Below are 20,366 nucleotides of genomic sequence, written 5' to 3' on the forward strand. Positions count from 1 at the left end.
AGTCAGTGTACAATACCATGCATTTTTATTGCCTTCTTTACTTGGAACCAAGCGTTTTCCAGAAAGCCTGATTGAGCTTTTCAGTCCAAAACAGTTTTAAACTGGCACCTTTCACTCCATGGCTGACGCAGTTGGATCATATATTACCGTAATTGTCGGGCTATAAGCCGCTACTTTTTGCACAAGCTTTGAACCCTGCGGCTTTTAGTCAGGTGCTGCTTTTCTATGGATTGTCCATGATTTTTGTGGTATCGTAAGACGATTTGTTTTGTTTGTTCCGCTGTTGTACGGCACTACGTTGCCTGATCGGGGTTCAAGAGTGGTATGTTGGTCACATGTCCGTCCGCCAGGCAATGTAGTGCCGTACAAAGTAGCACGAAAAACAAACTTCAAAGTAGCGCTACGCGTTCAGCGGGAGGCGTGGATGATGAGCGGCGATAAACTTGCGAAAAGCAAGTTATGCCCAACTCCACCAGTGGATTCTGACAGCGTGGAAAAGTGTGAAAACATCCACGATCACCAACGGATTTCGAAGGGCTGGACTGCTGCATGATGGAGAGGAGGACACCGCCACGGCCCTTCTGAGGGTGTTTGACTCTGACACTGACAACGAGGATTTCTTTGGTTTTGAAAGTGACAACGAAGGAGAGAAGCGGAGAGTGGATGACGAAGCCATCCTGAGCCTGTTCGTTTCCGACACTGGAGAAGAGGACTTTGGTGGTTTTAGTGCGCAGGAAGAAGAGAAAGATGGTGGTGAATGACTGACTTTTCTTCTTGTTAAAGCCATGTCACTGCACCTGAGCCTAAAAGGTAGGCCGAATCTATTTTTCTGGTGTGCTGTAGGTTATTGTTTTGTACTACATTTGTTACTCATTTATGAAGCACAGTACATGTTTCATACTTGTAATTACCGCTACTTGTACATATACCTAAAAAGTTATGCAAATATGTACCCATAACTTGTTTTTCAAAATACTAATAAAAGTGATGTGTCTCCAAACAGCCATCTCTTTCCTGACAATTCCCTTTGTGCATATTCTCTTACATATGATAAGTCAACAGTAAATACGGTAAACACATTTAGCCTGTCAGCTCCCTACAAAGTTTCAATGATTGTGCCAAGGTGGGAAAAGAGGATGTAATTGTCTGGTGTATTTAACAACACTTGAGCGATCATCCCGTGTCCTGCCTCCTGCAGCTCAAGCCAGGCAGTTTGTTCACATAAACCAACCGAATTTTTCTAACATAATCTAGAATTTGGATGATTGAACACAGTCAGAAATTGTCCAAACTACCTACTTTAGCCTATTGTACGTTAAGTTCTATTGCTACTATTTTGCTAATATAACAAAACTAGATTTGTTTTCTGGCTAGCTATACCAATCTTCATTTTACACATTCCTTGGTATTTTGTGGATAAAATTGCTTTTGAGTTCAGTTGTGCCAAAATAAACTGAGGGTTGAGGCCAGAATTCTTTGGCTTTAATTGTATTGCATGGAAGAGTACATTTCAGCAGCAGCTTCCCTTTACATCCTGGTCTGCCCCAGAGCCTGCTGCATTGCCGAATACCTCATCTAAATGCTGCAACCAAATTAGTAGCTTAAGTAAAATACAATAAACTGACTGTAGTTAGACAACAAAATAGGTCTAAAAGTAAATAGATTGCTGAACTTAACTCACCCCCTTCCAGTGCAGAAGCTGATCGCTTCAAGATACACTTCACTGATTCTCCCCTGTGAGTCACATCTTCCTCTCCTGCTGCCTTCTACTCTGCCTACTCTGATCTCATTCATCTGAAGTTAATGAAAAAAAAACTTTCAGTGCTTTCTTAGGTTTTCTTCCTTTTCTTTCACCTCGCACCTCCCCGTTATTTTAGGGTCACATTTTCTTACAGCTTTTATTCTAGGCTGTGACTTTGTTATCACTGTGTCATTGTGTTGATTTTAGCAATTTAATGAATGAAGGCGCGAACCCACTTTTTACTTTCAAACACAGAACTCAACACACCTTAGTTGTCTTAACTTTGTTTCCTGTACTGCAGCTCCATCCTTTGAGATCAGGCAGCACTTTACACTCTTCTCCATCCATGCAGGGATGCATCTGGCACCACCACTTCTGTGCAACTATGGATGCTGGGAGTAAAATAAAAGTGGAAATAAAGGAAAAGAGAAAAACAGCAGAGTAAACAATTAGCACCATGCTGTTTAAATATGTAGCGTTCTTCTGCTCTGACTGAAGTAACAGCAAGTGCCTTTGACTTCTATACACAGCACAGTGATTAACGAGAGCACTTTGATCTCTAGCTGGTGGTGGAGACCTGTCAGTCCTGCTCCAGAGTGTTTTCAGGCCTGAATTACAGGGCATGGGTCAATGTCAAGCCAGTGAGAGTAGTGAGCAGGTGTGTGGAGGATGAATGTTTGTATGTAGGAGGAGAACAAAAGCGTGCAGCAAGCTTATGCGTCAAGATTTTTTGTTGCTTCAAGGAGGCCTATAGGGCAGAAACAGCTTTCCCTGACATTTCTAAAGTGAAGGGAGAACTGTCAAAATATGGAAGCCTTGTCAGAGATATTACAGTGAAAAGAGGAGATAGGGATCGATTCACCTGTAACTGAGGCCACTTTTGACATAATTTTAAATGACCTGGCCTTCTGTCTATTCCACTGAACATGTCTGATATAAAGCAGACAAACAGCTGAGCGAATGAACTGATAAGTGAATTGATTTGAAGATTATGAAGCCTTTGGGTTATACAACAGCAATCTCAACATTGTATTTTTTGCTTCACGAGAAACTCCTTGTGCCAAACGATCAGTGAAATAAGCACCAGAGGCACAGTGACAGGTGTGACAGGTTTACACCGTGCCACATTTCTACCCTAATCAGAATTTGGTCTCAAATCATCACCAAAACTGTAATGAGAAGCTTGGCATACCGTCTACACAAGATGGAGCTGCTCTTGTTGTTCCTGCCACCTGTCCAGGGAAGCAGGAGCATTTGACAGTCTGGGATCGCTCTTCGATCTTGTTCTTGTTGCAGCATCGATGTGCAGCAATTACCTCACAGGTTCCTGCTTTCACATGAACTGGAAACACAAATATACACAGTGGTTAGAATATATGAGACGGCCTTTTTCAAACTGAAATATCTCTCACCACAACAACAAAGCTACAAATACCAAGACTCTAAATGGGTAGTTTGTATAGAGTGTTTGTATTTTTTAATATAAGAGTGTTTTCTTTTTCTTATAATGCGTGGTATGTCTTGATGCATTCTCAATCATCCAAGTAAGTAAATCTCCAAAAGCTGATTCTGTTCATCTGGACGTATATTTTTTGGATCCACTGAAAATCACATTAAATCGTTTAAAGGAGCATTGCGTTAGGAGATCTATTTAGCCAGTACTTTGGTCACAAGAGGAGGAGCGCATGTTGTGATTGTGGGAGAAGCTGGAGCTCCCATAGAAAATAACTGCAAGCAGAAGGGTACAAACTCAGGGCCGTCTTGCATGGAACCAAAACTTTCAACCACTGAACCTCTATTCCCTCTCTGAACGTCCAAACTTGTTTTTGATATTCTGCCCCATTCCCATGTGGTTGCACTAAAAATGTAATTCTTTGCAAAGGTTACTTTCTAATACAGATTATCTAATTGTCCTTACCTTTCTTGTATCATTTAGGGAAATTAATCATACAGAAGACTCCAGTGCAGTTGATGGGAATCATTTTAAATATACAATTTTGACTAATTACAGTCAGCAGTGGGCTTGGCTAAAAATAAATGAAAGTGCCCATTTTTATGGTGATGGATGAACATAGTAAATAGTGCAGCACATTTCCAGCATTTGTGGTACACTAAACTAACCAGTTGCGGGTGGTACTCTCATATTACTGTACAGATATGTAAGTTTTATCAGTTTTGCAAGAGAGCAAAGAAATTTAAAGATGCCCAAAAGCTAACAAAATGAATAAAAACAAGGTACACAGGCATCTTTTGGTAATATGGTGTCAACTACCCAGCTATTAAAGTATAGTACAGCTCAAAAAAACTTTTTTTTTTAATTCAGAAAGTTCAAATTTCATAGATTCTTTATTGGTTACCTCTAAATTAAAATATTTCAAGTCCTTTTTGCTTTACTTTTGATGTTCATGGCTTATAGCTCATGTAAATGAGAAATCCAGTATCCTAAATTTTTAGAATAGCTCCAATGATCAGTTAGAAGGATTTACAATACAGAACATTTCCAATGAAATCCAATATTTAATCTAAAAAGAGAACATTGGTCCAAAAAAGCATCTGGCACTGTTCTTTTTCAACTTAGTTCAGATAAGCAATGTTGTCTCTGGCTCAGGAGTGGGTTGACGTTAGCTCTGACAGTTGCAGCCTCTTTCCTGAGGATATCTGTTTGCAGTGGCTCTTGATGGTCTAACACCAGCTTCTGTTGTTTGTGCAACTTTTCCTACCACACTTTTCAACTTTTTATCAATATGCTTCAATACAGCAGCCGCACAGCCAGCTTCTCCAGCCATGACCTTCTGTGGCTTACCCTCTCTGTGGAGTGTTTTGATGATCGTTATTCAGATAACAGTGAAGTCAACAGTCTTCCCTATGATTGTGGTTACATTCATTGAACTAGATGGAGACAGCTATATTGTTTGAATAGTGATTTACTCAAGTTCAAAATGGCATATTCTAATAATTGAACAAATATTTGATTTTCAAGCGTTACAAGCAACAATTCTGGATTACTTGGATTACATGGATTAGTAATATGAAATCCACTGTACAGTTCTTTCCAACAAAACAAGTGTTCTGCAGAGCTCAAGAGAAAGTAGTCATCCAGTATGAAAGATAGTATAAAGCATAGTGCTGAGAAAAGGTGCAAGAGAGACTGTTGTTAATGTTTTGTCAGGACACGAGTTTTGCCCCATAGAAGACTGAAAAACATTTCCCTTTGTGCTTTCATGCCTATATTATTATAAGGAGAGTCCCACTAGTACCAATTATCTGTTATAGTGAAATCTTATTTGAAACACCAAAACACCATAGCTACTTTATATCCAGGTCATACCCCAGGTGGAGGAGCCTGACTTTGAACTCCATGTAGCTCCACTGGTCCACATACCATATCCTTGAGCGGCATACACAATGCAGCTCACCCATAGTTGCAACCAGAGGACAAAAGTAACACCTTCGATTAGGGTAAGCCTAATCTAACTGATAATATAACATCAACAAAAGACATAGTTTTAAATTATTTGGCAAAATAATGGCAATACAATGCAATACCAGTTACAAGGACATTGTTTTTACTGTCATTAGCTTTGATGAAACATCAATACTGCTCTTTACATTATATTCATTACTTTTCTGGATAGACCCATCTCAATGCTGTGCATGTTTGTGTTTTGGTACCTAACAAACACTGCTGCATAGGTAAAATAAATAAATAAAAACAGCATCTGAAAAGTTCTGACAATACTATCAGATAAGCCTTAATTATGTCTGTAAAGATTTTCCAATTTGGGCCTCTTCTTGAAAATAAATTGCAGCGAGCTTCCATCTTCCCATTAGCTAGCAATCCTGAAATCTCATCTACAACATTAAAAACATTTTGCTTCCAATCAATAAGGTGCTATTCACATTCCCACAAAAGCCAAGACAACAATTGACGATTAAGTGCTTTTCAGTGAGCAGAAACTTACTGATGCAAAAACAGGTCAGGCTGCATGCCCTTGATGTGATTATCTTTAAGCCACCAGCACGCCCCCGGTCAAAGTTAATTTCAAAAGTTGGAATAGCTTTGTCAGAATATTCAAACTTTGTTAAGAGATAGATGCACACGGACAATAGGTGATCCCTAGAGGGGCAATGGGGGAAGATAGTCATTGTAAATTACCTTATTGTGAGGGAAAACAAATAGAGCATTAACTGATTAGTCATTACACCTTTTATATAATGGATATAATGGATTAATAACGGCTTACATCAAAACAATATAATTGCATCAACTCAAAGATAAGGCTAGATATCACATTCAAACCCTGTCTGAACTCTGATGTGCTTCATTTATATAGTTTTTTTTTTCTGTATACATCTCCACGCTACCATTTTTCTCTAGGTAAAAGTCTCAGTGTGATTAAAGAAAATGTTTGTTTCTTTCCCTGAATGACCTGGCCAAGAGGGCAACAGACATCACAGCAATTATTAAAAGTCACAGTCTACAAGAGTTAACACAATATGCAGATTGCATAAAATAAATATCAAGGTCAAAACAGGTTCAGTGCAACTTGAAGAGCAACTACAAGAAACCAGTCTTTTATAACTGACTTATTATTTTGTAAAGTGGGGCAGCATAACAAAGCAAATATTGTCGTTTTGTTGTTTATTCTATACATAAAAATTTGTAAACTATTATGAGAGAAAGTGACTTTGGTTTTTACATATTTTATATTTTAACAGATAGTAAGGAACCAGTCCAGGGGCAGATTTGTATATAAAATTTTATGTATAAAACCAGATTGATATATGACTAAGTGGGAATTGGGATGGACACCTAGCTAGCTTAGCTATTAATATTACTAAACATGCAATGGTAATTAGTATCCAATTTCCTTAGGTGCTGGTCAGGCACATTCATAAAGAGGCAATCACCCTGATGTAAAAAGAAACAAAGCAAGTGAGAGCTACAGCATAGGCTGCAAGTGAGAATGGGACTGTAGACTCGTTAAGGAAACAGAAAGCGGCTAGTTTGGACACCCCATCTGAAGACAACCACTGATTAAAACTGGAGCTGCTGACCAAGGTCGCTGACTGTGAGGCTCGTTCTAAAAACCCCATGCAGTGTGGAAGGGGTGAGCGGTCAGAGAGCAGGCCATAGGGGTCAGCTGAGTAAGAAACAACAATGTGTGATTACTATGGCTTCTACATAGTGGGCATGGAGTCCTGGGAAATAATGATACCAGAGAAAGAGTTTTTCAAAAACTGGAAAACTAGAGACAAACTTGGAGTTAAAACCTTTAAGACTTTGGGTGAAAATTTAGGTTGACTGACCTAAATGGACTAAACTCTTTTTGCAATAGCCAAGTACTGATAGGACATAGGTCTCAAGGTAAGGCCGAATTCAGACTGCTTACATGAAACACAAATGTTTCACATGAAGATTACATTTTGTTTTGTTTTTTTACCGTAAAACAGCAGAATGAAAGACATAAAATGCAATGTATACATGCAGAAAATAGGTTGCCTGTTATCTTTTCTGTGTGAAAATATCCATGTAGCCACATAAATGGCTCGCAAGCCCTGTGATCAATACATTTCTATTAAAGCACTTAGGACTACCATCGGTTTAAATCAGCAGGCACAAACATTAGCAGCAGGGAAAACTGAGAGACAAACCGAGGTGAAAGGACAGAGACCACTAATGAGAGCTGGCACAAGGCCCAACCCTTCAGCCAGTCAATACCACTCTAATCTCCTCTGCAATGATATTCATCGAAACCTGATTGATTAATGCCAAAATTCAACCAGAACCTGCACAAAAGTATGGAGGAAACAATTTACTGCAATTGCTGAACAATTACATATGACATTTAAATAATTGTGAATTATTAGTACAACAAATATAAAGCTTTTCTAGCTTGCTAGGTTGTGTTCCAGCAACATCATTAGGATTAGCAATGGGTCATAAAACATGAAACTTAAACCGATGTATAGTCACTCTTGAGATAATGATGATTATTTGGTTATTTGTCAGCTGAATTTGTTTACTTTTATGAACACATTGTATAGTCTGATGACTAAAATCCCTTATGTCAGTGCGAGTTAGCATCAGCTACGCTATATTGTATTGGTAAATATGGTGGGAAGGAGAAAACCTAGCTCTGTGGCCTCATTTAGACGGTAAAGATCATTCAGTGTTTTAAGTGATGTTTATTTCAGATGAAAGCCGGGTGACTGAATGTATCTCATCAGTTAATGGTATTAAGCTGACATAGCCTTTACTTTAATAATGTCATCTTACAAAACTATTATTTGGACTGTAAGTAACACAATTGACAAACTCAGTCGGAATGAACATTTCCTTTAGTGTCTTCCTTGTAATCCCAAATTGTGGATAGTTTTAGACACTGATGATAATTGAAATAATTTTCATATTAATAATAGAGTCACAAAAAAGATTTATTTAAAGGCTGAAAAACTCAAACTGACCTACTGTACACTTATTGTACTATGAAGTTCGTAGTACTCTTCATGAGTAAACTCGTCGTTTTTTATGAGCCCATTTCAGTTTACAATAAGAGACTTTGCAAAGTGTGAATCCCGTGGTGCAAAATGGAAAGAGATGACAGATGCACTCTTCTTTTAATTTTCTTATTTTCCCCATCACGTTGCCCACTAGCTCTGACTTATTTTTATTCATTTATTTAGTGCCAACACAATGACAAAAGGCAGGCAGGAAAAAGAGAACCACAGCCGCTGTTTTTATTTATAAAATGTCCTCATGAGTCATGCTTCATTCTCACATTTTCGTTTTACAAGCAAGTTTTTTGTGTTCTGAAAAAGCTAAATAGAACATAAGAACATTATCTGTTTAATTCAAGAACTCAGTCACACTCACCTAAAGTCATACATGATGACATGCACACATATGAGGTAATAGTAATTCTTTAAAAAAGGCCACTGACTAGTCCTAAGGTCAATCTGACATTAAAGTTATATTTGGAGTGTTGCTGATTTCTGCAAAAATACACTTTTTAGGCCACATATATACATTAAAAGCAGACTGCAATTTGTCCTGCAACCCAAAATAAATCAGGTCATAGCTTAGAAAGCCCTTGAGAAACACTGTTGCAAACTGAACCTTATGGAACAGAGCTATACATTCATTTCTCTACTAAAAAAAACTTGTTGGCAATCACTAGTGCTCTCCTGTTGTTCTTACCAAAGAACTGATTGCAAGGGTTAGGAGAAAGCAACAGGTTACTGTCAGCTTCTACAGCAATCAAACAATTGATCTAACATGCCGGTGTGGAGGCGTCCAGGACAACACGCTGTTCCTGCTGTCAGCTGCATGACTTGCTATATCAGGATCACCTGGTCAGTCAAGCACAACATACAGTAATAGAAGCACGACAGAGAATACATGAAAAAGAGGAACGTGGTAATGGCGTCTGGAAGACCTCACAGACTGCAAAAAGGAGAAATACTTCTTGAAGAGGCAAAACTGAGGCACATAATGCATCGAATCATCTCTTACAAGTTCAAAAACGTAAACTGAGGTAATACTATGAATGACATCCTGGAATAGGGTGTTTCTATTTGTTGTAGAATTTTTGTAAGCATATTTCCAAAAGTGCTGTTAAAAGCTCTAAAAGCACCTTGAATAACTTTCAGCTGATCCAATATGCTACAGCGATAGCACTGACTGGGACAAGAAAGAGACCATATTTCTCCCTGTTAAATTCAGAATTAAATGTAAAATTGTTCTGTTCGCACATAGTCTTGAATAATCACCCCAATATAGACCTCCACTGTACCTTATTATCCTAACCGAGTACTTCGTGTCAGACTGCAGGCTTACTTGTGAGCTTTCAAAAGCAGAATAGGTGGACATGCCTTCAGCTATCAGGCCCCTCCACTATGGAACCAGCTCCCAGTTTGGATACAGGAGACAGACACTATTTTTCAGATTCGACTTAAAACCTTCCTTTGTGAAAAAGCTTCTAGTTAGGGACGGATCAAGTGATGCTGAACCATCCCTTAGTCATGCTGCAATGGGTTTCCTCCCGACTGTTTCCGAGTGATTGTTGGTGTTTCTTTTCTAATTAAAGATCATAAGATTTAAAACTTAAACTGTCATGGTTCTGGGGCTTTGACCCAGGTTTTTTGAGTTTGTTGTTCATTTGTGCAGAATACTGAAATTCTGATCTTCACTTTAAGGGAGCTTCTTTTTTTTTTGTTATTTAAGTTCTTGGTTCTTGTTTAATTTAGTTTCCTTTCATGTCCAGTTTCCCAGTCTTTTCTCTGTATGTCCTCATCAGCATCCCCCTCAGCAGTCCTGCTTTAGTTTGGCTATTGCTTGCTTTTATGTCTGTCCCCCTTTTTATGTCAGTCCATCATGTGTTTCTATATCTGTTATCCCTGTCTTAATGTCAAGCTCACGTGTCTTTGCCTGAGTCTCAGTGTCCTTGTCACTTTGTTTCCTTTTGACAGTCCCTCGTTTTATATGTGTTACATTTAGTTTTGCTTCCCTTATTTCACTGGTCAGATTTTGTCCAGCTGTGTTTTCCACCCATTGCTCAGACTCTGGATATCCTGTGTATTTAGCTCCTTAGTTTTCCTCTGTTCCTTGTCACGTCGTTGTCATCTTCTCATGTTGTGTGTATGTGTGTGTGAGTCTCAGGGTTTGTGGTTTCAGTTAGTTTACTCCAGCTTAGCTCTGTTTGTTACAGTATATTGTTCAATCAGCCAGTTGCCAGCAAATAAAGCTCTGTCTTAAGTTAAGCCTGTTTGCCAAGTCCTGCATTTTGGGTCCTCTCTCTGCCTACCACACAACCAGCTCATGACACTTACAATATAACACACCTTGAGCCAGTAACAAATTTCTATTTTGATACCAGCTTAGGCTTTTATTTCCTGTCACACTCCTTCTCTCTACTTTCAATAACAAATAAAAAATACATATAAAACATAACTCTCATGAAACTGACAAATGTCATGTAACAACTCTGTATCCTGTATTATTAGGTATGAGACAAATATAAACAAAAATAGAAGGAACATATTTCAAGCATTTGAAAAATATCTTATGATAGTTAGCATTTAAAAAATATATATTGTTTCTTTTGTAGTCACCATTACTGAGAGCTTTTGAGCTGAACCTCCAGCATCTCTTTGCATACAGCTCCTGTAATGTAAAAAATGTAAATCTGTAAACATAAAATGCATCAACACGCAGTCAAAGAAACAGTGAAGGTCATGCGACATCTAGTATTGTTTGCAAAATGAAATCTACTGAGTGTTCATCAAGGTGCCTGAGGTCAGTTCATCAAAGAACTGACAAACAAGAAACGCCACAGAGTCTTGAATATCAATGGCATCACCTTAAGTGGGGAAATATTCCAAATGGGTTATTTCATCGTTAGCTGCACTGCATTCATGCTCATTTAGCGACATCAAAGGAACAACACTGATATATATATATATATATATATATATATATATATATATATATATATATATATATATATATATATATATATATATATATATATATATATATAGCACAAAATGAGATATTTATTAATGACCCATCAAATCAAATTAGTTAGGTAGTTAAAGGAGCTTATATCATTTAGAAGAAAATACATAATTAATAAATAATTTTAGCTTTAATATAACAATTATACATCTAGAGTGAGTAAGAACCTGCTTATCTAAACTCCAAGTGTACAGTTCAAACAAGTGCACTTGACAGACCCTAGTGTTCTTAAGTTGAATTAACATCAAATCAAATCTTCTTGTTGACGTGAAAAGACCCACACCTGACAAGAAATAATCTCTGTTATTCAATAAGGTATGAAGCACATTAAGCTTTAGTGGGCTTACACCACAGAAGGACAGGGAACAAAAAAAATCCAGTGTGTATTTTCTGTTTCAATCTTGCCCCATGCAGTGTGCAGCTAGTCAGCCTTTTTCAGTTGGCAAACGTAGAGGCAGATCAAAACACTGAAAACAGAGTAAGGTTCTGGCCAGAGGGCCCAACCGCAGAAACAGCAGCAGCCATAAAAAAAAAACTGAGGTTGTGGGGCATACAATAGAGACACTATATGAATTAATAATGATTCAAATCATACTATTTGTTCCAAAGGCCGGTAACCCATTTTTGCCAACTCAAAAGCCTCTACATGCTGAACACAACTAACTGCAGCATATTTTCCAGGTATAACAGAGGCTACAAATGACAACAGCTACCAGCTTCCCACAGCCAAAACACTCATTAATAGGAAATGTGAGTGGGCATTAAAAATAGATCCTGGTAAAACAATTGAAATAGATACATTAAAAAAAATCTGTCATTGTGGCATCAAAAACACCAGAGACATACTGAAGTATTGACTTATGAAACATTCATTCCTATTGCCTGGTGAGAAATACAAAGTGATCTCTCACAAGAGCAGTGTTTAATTGGATTACCATATCAGAAAAGACTGACTCGTTTCTGCCATGCTGCAAACCTGCTGAGCTGACGATCAGGCCCAGCACGATGCAGAGACGCACTCACCTCTGAGAGAGAGGCAGAATCAGTTTAATTTAACTGGAAATTCTACTTTTTATCAGTGTGGATGCTATTCTCATATTTTTGGGACAAACATTGGTCAAGATGACATTTAACAGCAAAGTCTCTGCTGCTAAGTATTGTTTTATCTTGTGTTTTTGATGGGGAACACTATGTTCTTTTGTTGGTTCATTTTTATCGCTCTCATCAGCATTATTTCCCTCATTTGTTTTTTGAGAAGGTGAAGAGCCCTCTTGTCAGTTCGTATCATATAATTCACATAATTTTCATACTCATGAAATCATTCAGTGACCCCCTCATGCAATATTGATGGGGGAATTGTCATCCTGAAAGAGCCCACTCCAATTAGACGAGAAATGTTTCATTATACATTGTACTGCAGTGACCCTTCCTTCTCCAAGGACAAGTGAACCCAAAAGATGTTCCCATAAGAGCTGCCGCTGTAGTGATCATGCATTAATTTGCAACATGTCTGTCTGTAGGAGAATGAGATATTTCCCAACTGGGAGAGACAAAAACAAAGCTAAAAACAGGGTAAATAACAGGATCTTTATTTTGAGTGTGGCAAACTTTCAACTACTACCCACTAGACAAGTGTTAATTAAAAAAAATATATAAAAGAACAACAGAGAGACGTACAATATGTGATAATGAATGTTAGTCTATGTTATATAGCTGTATTAAGAAGCTACAGTTTGCTAACATGTTCACCATACAAAGATGCGATATTTTGGTCTTTGTCGCTGTTTTTTTGCGGTTTTCTGTACTGAGGTGGTGAAAAAAATCATTACTGCAGGTTTAAAATGAACAGCACTAGAGAAGCAAACTCCACAGCATAGCAGATCCAGCAAGGTCCAATGTGAGCTGATATTACAAACTAAATAAGCTATAATAGCAGGCACATTTTATAGTATGAGATGATTTCAATTTTTTTGTTTTTGTTGTTCGGATAGACGTCTGGACAATTTCTATTAGTCTCTTATTAAAAGAACACAATGAGGAACCAAATGTTTTGACAACATAAAAAGAAATATGAAAAGAACATCAAAAAAGATCACTTTCTTCTTAAGGAAAGCACTTGCAGGTTGATATTCAGCATTTGTGAGAGTAATCAAACCAAAAACCAAGCTAATCATAATCATCTGCAACATGGTGCTTTTGAGATTAGATGAAAAGGGAGAAACACTAGTAAAAGAGAAGCTAGTATTGCTTGTTCATCTGTCTTTATTCTCCAAGCACAGTTTTGTTGTGTAAAAAAAAAAACATTTAAAAAAAAAAGCTGAATTTTCCTTTATATTTAATCTTCTACTCACTGAGGACAATCGTTAGAGAGAAAGAATATAGAAACAGATGAGTGGGCTCTCACATTCCCAGAGTGTATGCTTTAGTGGTTTAGATGAAGTCGATGTCAGTACCATTCATCTAGCTGCCACAGTGTAAGAGCCCACCACTGACTGATCAATTGAAGTCCCTCAAGGAATCATACAGCCTTATAAGTGAAAGGCTACTGAAGTTATTAAATCCAGGGACAGCAGTGGCAGCAGCAGTGAGACAGAAACAGACTTATACATGGCGTCAAAGCCTTCTCTTATTCTCTGTATAGCTACTGCAAATGTAATAAGGGATATTCAGAAACACCACCAGAGACCCATTAAATTCTTATTCTTACTTTCATGATTTTCTGGCACATTTAAAATATAATGCTACATGTATGTTCCTTTTTTAATCTTAAGAGTTCATGATCGAATACAAAGCTTGTTTGTCTTGTGTCACCTACTGCAGGTACTTCAATCAAAGCAGTCTGGCATTTATGGATAACACCACTGTGTGCCACTCTGCACATTCAGATCTAGAAACCTATAAAATAAAGTTAAATTATGTGCATTCTGGTCAGCTCTATTTGCTTCCATAACATTTAGTTAGGACTTTTGGTTTTATTTCCTAAGAAAATATTTTAACATGCACAATTTTAAATTCACGTGTTTTAGGATTTGGCATTTTGTTATAGCTCTGACTGGTTTAATTACCATAAAAGCTTTTTTGCTTTCATGCTCTTTGCTTTGTAGTGACTGACGGAGATTTGTAATATGACTAATAGATTTGTAATGACTAATAAATAGTCAACAGTGCAATAGACTCAATACTTGAAATGTGCAATTCACTTGTATTTTTATTTTTTATTCCTATTTATTCTATTTATCCCCTTTGTATATTTTATTTATATTTGTCTCTGTATTTATATATGTGTGTGTGTGTGTGTGTGTGTGTGTGTGTGTGTGTGTGTGTGTGTGTGTGTGTGTGTGTGTGTGTGTGTGTATATATATATATATAACAGTTCTGTAACTGTAACTTTGGTCGTTGCTGTGCTTTTTTTGGAAGTCGAATTTCCCAGAGGAACCCACCCGAGGGATTAATAAAGTTCTATCTTATCTTATCTTATCTTAAACTGTTCAAGGTTTAGGAAAGATTTGCACATGTCTGGTCTGATGAGCAGAAACAGCTAAATGTCTTTATGCTGTCTTGGTCTTTGAAAAGGGAAAAATAATCTTTCAAAATAACCTGATGTCACAATTATGATTCAACTTAAAAGACGTTTTGTGTTCTCATTCAGGTCTAGGCTACCTACTGAATTGTTTTGTGTGCTACTAAGAATGAACAGAAACCAGAGATATCACAATACAGAAAGGTTTTTTCTTGCAAGATGAGTGACTTTATATGTGTGGTATAATATTTTTATTTTTAAATCTACACACTGAATTTGCAAACATATGTAGTGCTTAGCAAATAAAGAACTGAACAGTCAAAAGGTGTACAAAGCATAGGACACATCCAAAAGAGTGTGCATCTTTTACTTTGACTTAGTGAGTATATGCCTGTGCATCTCTGTGTGACAATGCTTTGATGAGTGTGTCTCCTTTTAGTTTTTATCTTTTTTCTATTGCTTGGCATGCACACATAGATGTTCGAAAGCATCAGAGCAAAGCCAAACACATTTTCGGCTAATGTTTAGTTTACTTTGTGCATAAACACATACAATCAGTTTATTAAATATTGAAGAAATACGTGGCTTCCACCTCATTCTTCATTCTTCTTATCATTATTCTTATGCTTCAAAATTGATCTAAAATCAAATCTTTACTTGAACTTGACTGAGTATCACAGGGCAGCGGCCCCCAACCCTCGGTCCATGGACTGGTACCGGTCCATGAGTCGTTTGGTACTGGGCTACAAGAGTTGAGGCTCTGGTGTGAAATTTATGGTTTTCATGGTTTTTATTGGCTTTTATTGGGGGGGGGTTACTGTTTTTATCATTACCTCGGGTCTTTTCTCGTGTGTTGTGAACCGCTGTTATAGAGAACACTTTCCAGATGCTTTCCTCATCCTACTACTATAAATGAAGTGGGGCCTCTGTGATTACTCCTGTCTAATACTTAAATACTTTCTTTTTTTAAATTAAAACCCCACCTTGTACTTTTGAATCTTCTGTTTTAAGGTCTGGATATTTTTCTTAAAGCACAAACTGCATTCACTGGGAACATCATTTTCTACCAAAGGAGATATCAATAGAGTTTAGATCACTTTGAAGCTGTGAAGCCAAAAGTAGATAAGTGTAATTGTGAAAACCTGATCTTCTTGGCAGAATTTAATTTCTTATATCAAAATAAATCCATAGAAAATGTTGTGTTTTATATCTTCCTCTGAGCTGCCACACTCAAAGAAGAGCAAAACTCTTGGATGTATCTGAATGGAGAATGTTTATATCCCCAATCTCAAAACCTAACTCATGCCTATAAAGCAATGATGTTTAACATTACAATAATTACATTATAAATATTCCTGGATTTTTCTAGAAGCATTATTAGTGGCTGTCCACGAAAAACGTCTCTTGGACTCCACAGAGGCAGACGAGAGAGAAGCCAGGGATCCTTTACTATCTGTGGTCTCTCATCTGACATGCACACATGGTGGTTATCTGTCAAGTGGATGTCATGTCTGCTCTAAATGGTTGCCATCTCTGCTTTCCAACTGGATTCCCATGTTTTTCATGTTGAGCAGATTCCACTGATGCCTTTCAGAGCTGAGTGACTGGTGCAGCATCATGAAACACAGGATTGGTTCAGGGGGAAAAAAGGAGATGAGTAACCTCAGTTAAATCCTACATTTCTATAACAATGGCTGAACCACAATCATTTCTACTGCAGAAAGATCCATCTTCATTAGACATAGGAGCCTGTGGTAAAAGTGGAGCAACAAGCTCAGTCTGAAAATAAGACTAATGGTTTGTTTCCAGTTATTCATAGCTGAGGAGCAGAGATTATTCTGCTCTAAATCAAACTGTCATGTAATTACATTAACAATGCTGCTAACTGAGAGGTATATTTAACCAGTTGCTCTAAATCAAACCTTGTCCTAGAAAACAATATTATCTCGTTAGTGGTGAGGCAGCCACCGGCACTGATCCCCTGTTGAATTGCGGGCCGCCTGAGGACACTATTAAAGGAGCATCTGACCCGTCCACCCACTGACAGCTCAATATAAATGTTCCTCTTTTTAATAGACCATCTTGCTGAAAAATATGTCGACAAACCTTTTAAAAAAGCCATTTCAGAAGAACTCCAATGGTCCCACCCATTACTTTTTATGCTCCAGTCCATTCACATAAACTTGATGCTCAGCCTCGGTTGCTGTTTTTATGGTCCGATGTGGACACTCAGCACTGCACTTCATTCCTGAGGAAATGTGAGCCAGAAGGCGAAAAGTCATGGAGCGCAGCCGGAAGATGGAGGCAAGCAATTGATAGACTACATTTCAGAAGCTTATATTTCACTTTATTCAGTCAGTATCCAGCCTCTAGTGAATAACCACCAGACCTAGCATAGCACTGCTTTAAAAGAAAAGAGGAAACTACCCCAAGCTGAATGGATGATGAGTTTCATAAAGTGTTTGTTACGATTTATATTATCAAACTGCTTGGAAAAGAGGTTTCTTGGGACTGTTTTTAAGGGAAATGTGTTAAATTTATGACTGGGAGCTGAAAATCTGTAACATTAAGTAAAAGGAATTAGCTCTTAGAAAGGATAATAAACTTTCCCAACATCTTGTCAGACATCTTCAAATAATACCACATGACAATTTAGAAAGAGGCATCCCTCATATTTTGAAACAGGTTGTAGCAAAGGGGCGCTGATTGCTGACTGCTACTTCTGACTGTTGCTCTTTAATATTACTGACCTGACTTGACTACAGGCAATTTGTCTTATATGAATTCTGGTGTTCACACCTCGAGCTTTCTAAGGAGAGATTCTTAATTAATCAACAAATATTTCTCTTTATATAACCTCTAACTAGGACCATACCAAAAAGATTTCTGTATATTTTGTTTTGCAGACTTTCATTTATGATTCTTTGGCTTGAGTTCACTACAGACTCGATAGTGGGACAAATTTTCTTTGAAGTCTGTAATCACAGCACATGAAAGAAATGGTGCAGTTGTAAATACGTGTTTGATAAGATAGATGTGGTTAAAACTGAATTTGCAAAACCCCCCAAACTACTAGGCTATCTGCTCAGACTACAGAAATGTTATATGTGTTAGCTTTTGATACACAGTTTTAAGATGCACTGTCATAGGTGTGCACGTCATGCCGCTCTATGCAAGTACATCATTTGAATTCTCTCAAAATGTCAACAAACGGAAAGTCTGTACTGTGTTTTTCAGTTTCCTTTCTCTCCTGCCTCTGTCTGATTGGTTCTGCACTGACACATCTCAGCCTGCTTTCAGTATGGTTGCACCTGTCTGCTTCAGTTTCCTTCATGACGAGGCTTTCCTGTCTGCTCCTCTGAAACTATCAAACTGCTATGATACACTCTACAGAATGAGCCACTCTGAAAAAACACAACTCAGAGTAAGTATTAATATGTTATAATCTCATAGCCTAGTGTTGCTCCTTTAAAATACTCATACTAATCCTGGTCAGAATTGCATTTATCCTGCTTTTCATGTCTAGCATTTTGACCCGAGATACAGATCCGTCTTATTACTGTCGATTTTGGATTGGATCATCGGGTTTATAAGGATGCTGTCCCTGAACATAGTGAACTGTTCTGTACCAGAAGCTGCTGAACCTGGTTTGCAACAGATTATATGTGGCTGATTGGTGTATATGAGCCGTCATCTCATATAACTGGTCTTTCAATTTCCTTTGAAAACACATATCAGAGAACTAGTGAATAATCTGCGATTTACTCTGGTATACGTGCTGCTATTACTTCACTGACAAAAACTGGGAGGATGAAGAGATTTTTTTTTTCCACAAGTGGAAAAAACATAACTGCCTGAACATCACAAAGAATTCATGATGCAGCTGGGTGAAGTCTGACCTCTGCACCAAATTACCTTTACCCTGATATTTCACAGGTTTACCTCCAGAACACCCTGTGAACTCATTAATTCCCATCCCCTATACGTGTGGTATGTTGTACTAATTATGCCAGTTTTTACAATGTATAAAAACTGAAGGATTCAATATGGGCTAAAACATTAAGCTGCGTAATTGCAAATTAAAAAATAACCATCAGAGTTATGAGCATGGTGCTTCCCTTTCTTTCATTTAATTTTAGCAACACTACCCACACATTAATTACAATATGTTAAAAGCTTAACAATGGGACTATTCTTCTTTATGAAATATAAACTGTAAGTAACTCATTTCAGAGTTAATGTTATGTAGCAGTATGCATCAAACCTCTCATAAAACACAGTCTGTGGAGCAAGGAATCACCATCACAAACAAATTAATCACTTCAAAAATTCTTCGACGCATTAAGATTTCAACACCGCACAGAAACCTTGTGATAAGGACCTGCTCTATTGCCAATATGAAAGGGGTCTGTGCCTCCTAACGCTAAGCTTTAGCCAGGCATAGGCCATTAACAGCAATACAATTGACTAACTTTAAAGGGGGTTGCTTTAATTGCTGGGTAAGGGCAGGCTTTTAGTTTGTAAGACCCAATTACTACCATGCTGTTAGCACTTCTTCACTAATTGCATTCATCAGCTCAAATCGTTATCACCAGGCTCTCCTTCGATTTCTATCAAAATCCAAAAATCCTAATTTCTTTGAGTTTCAGAATAGCTAGAGGTAACTCATAATGTGGCGAGGGATAATGGGTTTACATTTGAGCTGTAATTAGAGAGGGAATGGAGATGGAAGACTTCTGGCGGATCTGTTTTTGTCACAGTATGTGTCCTTTCTGCTGCAATAAAACACTGGGACAAATTTTACTCTAAGCTATTATGCCAGTCAGTGTTGTCTTGAGAACACACTGTTTTCCAGAAACCATTGACTACATGTGGATTGACCCTAATGTAGTAAAAGTATAGACAATAATTATGAATCTGTTTTAGTATAGCTTATTCATTTTTGTAGCTTTGGACACTTTTTTTGTTGTTTTGTTGCATTATTGTGTTTTATATTTGTTTTGTTTTGGCTCTCCGTCAGGTTAATTGTTGGGACCGTGGAATGTTGTTACAGCTCAGTGAGACAATTACAGAGGTTGTGAACAAGCCAACAGTTTATCCACATTTCCCCAGCCATTACTGACAAATAATGCCATACCAAGCATTTGTCTGCTGAATTAACAGACAAACAAGATTACAAATTAGTGTAATAATCTGCATACACGCTGTCACAATACTCTGTAATATCATTGATAGTACCTACCAGAAAGTGTTAAACGTTATTGGTAAACTGTTAAATTGTCAGGATGCCAAACCTAAATACATTTCTAGCATTGCCATGTCTTTCCCACATTTATATGGGCAGCCACAGAACCACCGCAGCTATTGTGTTTTCTCTGCAGAGACAATCTTTTCCCCATGGAGTCATACTCATGAACCCGTCTAACTGGTCTGTTGAGACTGCAAACAAATAAGGGAGGGAACCAAAACAAACCTGTGTTGAGGTCAATCAATCAATCAATCAATCAATCAATCTATCTATCTATCTATCTATCTATCTATCTATCTATCTATCTATCTATCTGATTGATAATTTATTTCAACAT

The 20,366-nt window shown here is 37.6% G+C and overlaps 1 protein-coding gene across 1 annotated transcript in view; it reads right to left on the reverse strand.

Annotated features, from left to right (window-relative positions):
- The window catches only part of tafa3a (TAFA chemokine like family member 3a), a 128,317-nt gene that overhangs the window by 17,469 nt on the left and 90,482 nt on the right, over nt 1-20,366 (reverse strand). Inside the window, exons 3-4 of the mRNA XM_004547587.5 lie at nt 2,934-3,083; nt 2,009-2,133 (exon numbers count right to left, since the gene is read on the reverse strand). Coding sequence (XP_004547644.1) covers nt 2,009-2,133; nt 2,934-3,083 — 275 coding nt within the window. The remainder of the gene's footprint in view (nt 1-2,008; nt 2,134-2,933; nt 3,084-20,366) is intronic.

The sequence above is a fragment of the Maylandia zebra genome, linkage group LG5, assembly GCF_041146795.1.
Source record: "Maylandia zebra isolate NMK-2024a linkage group LG5, Mzebra_GT3a, whole genome shotgun sequence".
NCBI lineage: Eukaryota > Metazoa > Chordata > Actinopteri > Cichliformes > Cichlidae > Maylandia > Maylandia zebra.